Genomic DNA, 3,629 nt, shown 5'->3' with positions numbered 1-3,629 from the left:
CCCCCCCCCTCGAAGCTGTAACAGCGACTGGGGGGGATTGTGTTCAATACTGTGGCCGCACCACGCGAAGCGTGGGTAGAGTAGGAGGCGTTCGTGCTTGATTGCTTTGACATGCTGGATCTGTCACGATTGTGTTGGAACAATAGGAGGGGTTGGCCGGAAACCTCCTTATACCGCATGTGGGTTTTATAAACGCATGTCAAATAATCAGATCAATAAACCCCTTCCTTTTTAGGATGGGTCTGGGCATGTGTTAGCATATACAGTACACCGACATTCTCCCGGTATATGCCCTAATTTGGATGGGGATATTGCTGGTGATTAGCCTGCTTGAACACTGGCTTGAGCAATACTCAAATATTTCCTGAACAATGCTTGAACATTGCTCAAACACTGCTCAAACACTGCTCAAACATTGCTTGAACAGTTGAACAGTGGTAGAATGAGGAGTAGATTACAAACTCTACAACTGAACTCAAACAGTGGTAACACTACTTGAACATTGCTCAAAGCTTGAATGCAGCCGATCACTGTTCAAGCTATAGTTCAATGCATTGCATTTCATTGAGCACTCTATGATGATCGATGCAGATGCCATGCAATAACGTACATGCGGTATTCTCATGTTGAATCAGATATCAAAACACTCATCGTTGCCTTTCATCGTCGACTCCTCTCAGCAATAACTACTCTCCTCCTCTCACCTCCCCTACCCTCAAAGCATTTTGGTACGTATTTGATTATCTTCACGTGATCATCCAATAGACTGATCACCACCATGAGAAGACAAAGAAGAAGAATGAATGGCTCCTTCGAGATCTCACATCAAAATGAAGGGATACAAGGTGTGCATTCACACCTGCGTCCAAGATGGATGCATATCAAAAAAGAGCCAAAGTATACTGTGGCTAAAGGAGGGGGGGTCATGTCTCCAGTATGCATCAACGCAGATGCTACATTGTGCGTGCACAGAGGCATATCCTGGATGGCATGCGATTCAGAAAGAGGGCAAGGTGACAAGGGAGTTCAAGACGCGTACTCCGACCATGGTGGAGTGGCAGGCATTGATGTGACCTCGGGAAACCTAACCCTAACTTGGGGGTGTGAAGAAAAGGGTTAGTTCCTGTTTCTTGGGGAAGCTGATGGGGGTGAGGGCTTGTAGTTGTGATAGCTTGCTCGAACGGCGACAACTTCACTAGATTTTCTCGGAATGGTGTCACGAGACTGTTTCGGACTGTCCGAACACTCCGACTTCTCATAGAAGCAGAGGGAAGGTAAGAGGGGAGCTGGCTCGACGATGCAAAGGCGAAGTGTGATTTGAGCGCGGACACACAAGTCTCGTCCGAAGGTCGGGCGCAAGAACGGAACTTTGGAGGACTTAGATGTACGAGTAGGTGTGCTTTGAAGAGGGTGTACTGGTCGTAGACGAAGGTCGAAGGGCGTAGGCGTAGTTCAAAAGTCGCAGATGTAGTTCGGGGGGTCATAGTTGTAGTTCGTAGGGAGATGCAACACTTTGAAAGCAAGTTCGAAGCCGGAATAAGCTCTGCTGAGTGGGGGATGTGATTCTGCACAGAGTTGCTACTAGGAGGCCGAGTGCGGCTTACAACCATGAAAAACCGCTCTTAAATATCCCTCATCCTGCCGAACCTCCTGAGTCACCGCCTCCACTGCCCTGACCGTGCCAAACAATCCCGATATCCTTCCTACTCCCGCCCGACGTCTCCATCAGTTTCCCATTCCCGTCCACTGCACTATTCCTGCTAGTCTTGGAGGCCCGACCGTTGCGACCCGAGCACATTGACTTAAAGGTTTACCCGTCGGCCCTGTATTGTATGTCTCAATCTCTGGATGATGGGGTTTCGTCTTCGAAGTCAAGCCCCCAGAATAAAGCTGCCGCCAAAAGATCCCGATCGGATTGTTGTGAGATTGTGAAACTTCGCAAATGTCGAAGGGCGGGCTTTGCTCAAAGGCATGTTTGTGTCGAGGTATCGCGGTCGTCCCCGAAGGCGGAAGCTTCGAGCGCTTCAAATGTTGAGTACGACTCGAGGCATGCCCATGCACTACACAGGCCTATCAGCGTCATCTCTATCAGGACCATCATCCAGCAAGTCGTCCATTGAACATTATGGTAGACAAGAGGTCATCAATGTGGATGCAGACAGTGGGGGCGATGCCAACGATAACGAAGAGGAGAAGGAAGAGGAGGACAAACACAAGTACAATGTGGATGCGATGGAAGTAGACAATGTTGTCTCTTGGACGGTGTCATTGTCAGAATGGCGTTCAGGTCAAAGTTCGATCCAAGGAGATGCATCTGGGTCTGGGTCGGGTTTGAAGGTTAACGTCAACAGCAGAAAGAAGACAAAGGGCAATGAGAGACAAGTAGAGCCTCAAGTTCAACCTGTCTGGCCATCTTCATCACCATCATTGTCATCACCATCATTGTCATCACCATCATCACTATCGTCGTTGTCATCGTCCGCCACACCATTTCAGGCAAGTCTCATCATGATACCAGACCCCACTAGGAGTACAACTGCACAGCTTGCCGCATTAGACAACTCTTACCTTCTGTGTACGATATTGGTTGAGCAGTGGAATACTATCAATCACCTCACCAGACATGCTCATCTATCATTGGTTCCGCATGAAGTAACGGACGTCAGGATGATTCAGGCGGTGATATACGATTGGGTAAGGATGGGTCTTCACATCGCCACCTCCATCTCTAAACTGACAAACGCCTTTATTATTATCATATTCTTCAAAAGCTATGGGTAGCCATGCTGATGGCATCCCTGGAGAACGGAAACCTGTGGGACGTCACCTACATGTCGTGGGATACATTCATAGATGCAATGCTGGATCCAATTGCTAACAAAGAAACAATTCAGCAGTTGAAAGAGGTAGACGTTGTTATCGGTGGAATCGACTATACCATTGCATACGAGTGAGTCCCTATTATGCTCTCAACCTGTCTCAGGTCCCTTGAATTCTCGATGGAATAGTATCACGACAACATATAACCTGAGCATGGACGAGATTGAGACATACGAGGAGACATATGATGATATCAAATATGATGTTCTATTCTGGCCTACGAGGACAGCGATGAAACGACTGGCGTTCAAGACTAACCTACTGCAACTTTTGGATGATGTTGCGAAGACAGTAACAAAGACGTATCGCCCATCCTGGACAGAGATAGATGTCGACGATCCGATGACGGTGATACCTCGAGACACTGTCCTCAAGTGGGTTCCATCCAACATGGGTAGCCATATCTACTTTCCCGTTCACTTCAGGCCTGACCACGCACAGCGCCAAATGCTACGATACCTCCAGAAATGATCGGGGCCACGTAGTACATGGATCTCGCAGGAGTTTGTCAAGAGCTTGAGGGAGTTAGGCGAATGGAGAGTATATATCATCAAGGGAAGGATCGTTCAGATCATCTACACGGTTGATACCATTGACACATTTGGCATGGACGCGTTCAAGTCAGAGATTATCACTGGGCATTATAGCCTAGATGAGATCATGTGAGTTGGTTCTCCCCCATCTCATACGAATGATTCATATACAACACCATGCAGGCATATGTATTTCGGCAAGAAGGAATACAATGG

General features: G+C 47.9%; 1 protein-coding gene across 1 annotated transcript; it reads left to right on the top strand.

Annotated features, from left to right (window-relative positions):
• Nucleotides 1-2,049: 2,049 nt before the first annotated feature.
• On the top strand, nucleotides 2,050-3,351 carry FIBRA_09039 (uncharacterized protein; the record flags this gene model as incomplete). Its single annotated transcript, XM_012330638.1, has 3 exons — nucleotides 2,050-2,694; nucleotides 2,772-2,950; nucleotides 3,009-3,351. The coding sequence occupies 3 exons, from the start codon at nucleotides 2,050-2,052 to the stop codon at nucleotides 3,349-3,351; spliced, it is 1,167 nt and encodes a 388-aa protein (XP_012186028.1).
• Nucleotides 3,352-3,629: the final 278 nt, after the last annotated feature.

This window comes from Fibroporia radiculosa (genome assembly GCF_000313525.1).
Source record: "Fibroporia radiculosa TFFH 294 genomic supercontigs, scaffold7155, whole genome shotgun sequence".
NCBI lineage: Eukaryota > Fungi > Basidiomycota > Agaricomycetes > Polyporales > Fibroporiaceae > Fibroporia > Fibroporia radiculosa.
This window is presented reverse-complemented; position numbering and strand designations above follow the sequence as displayed.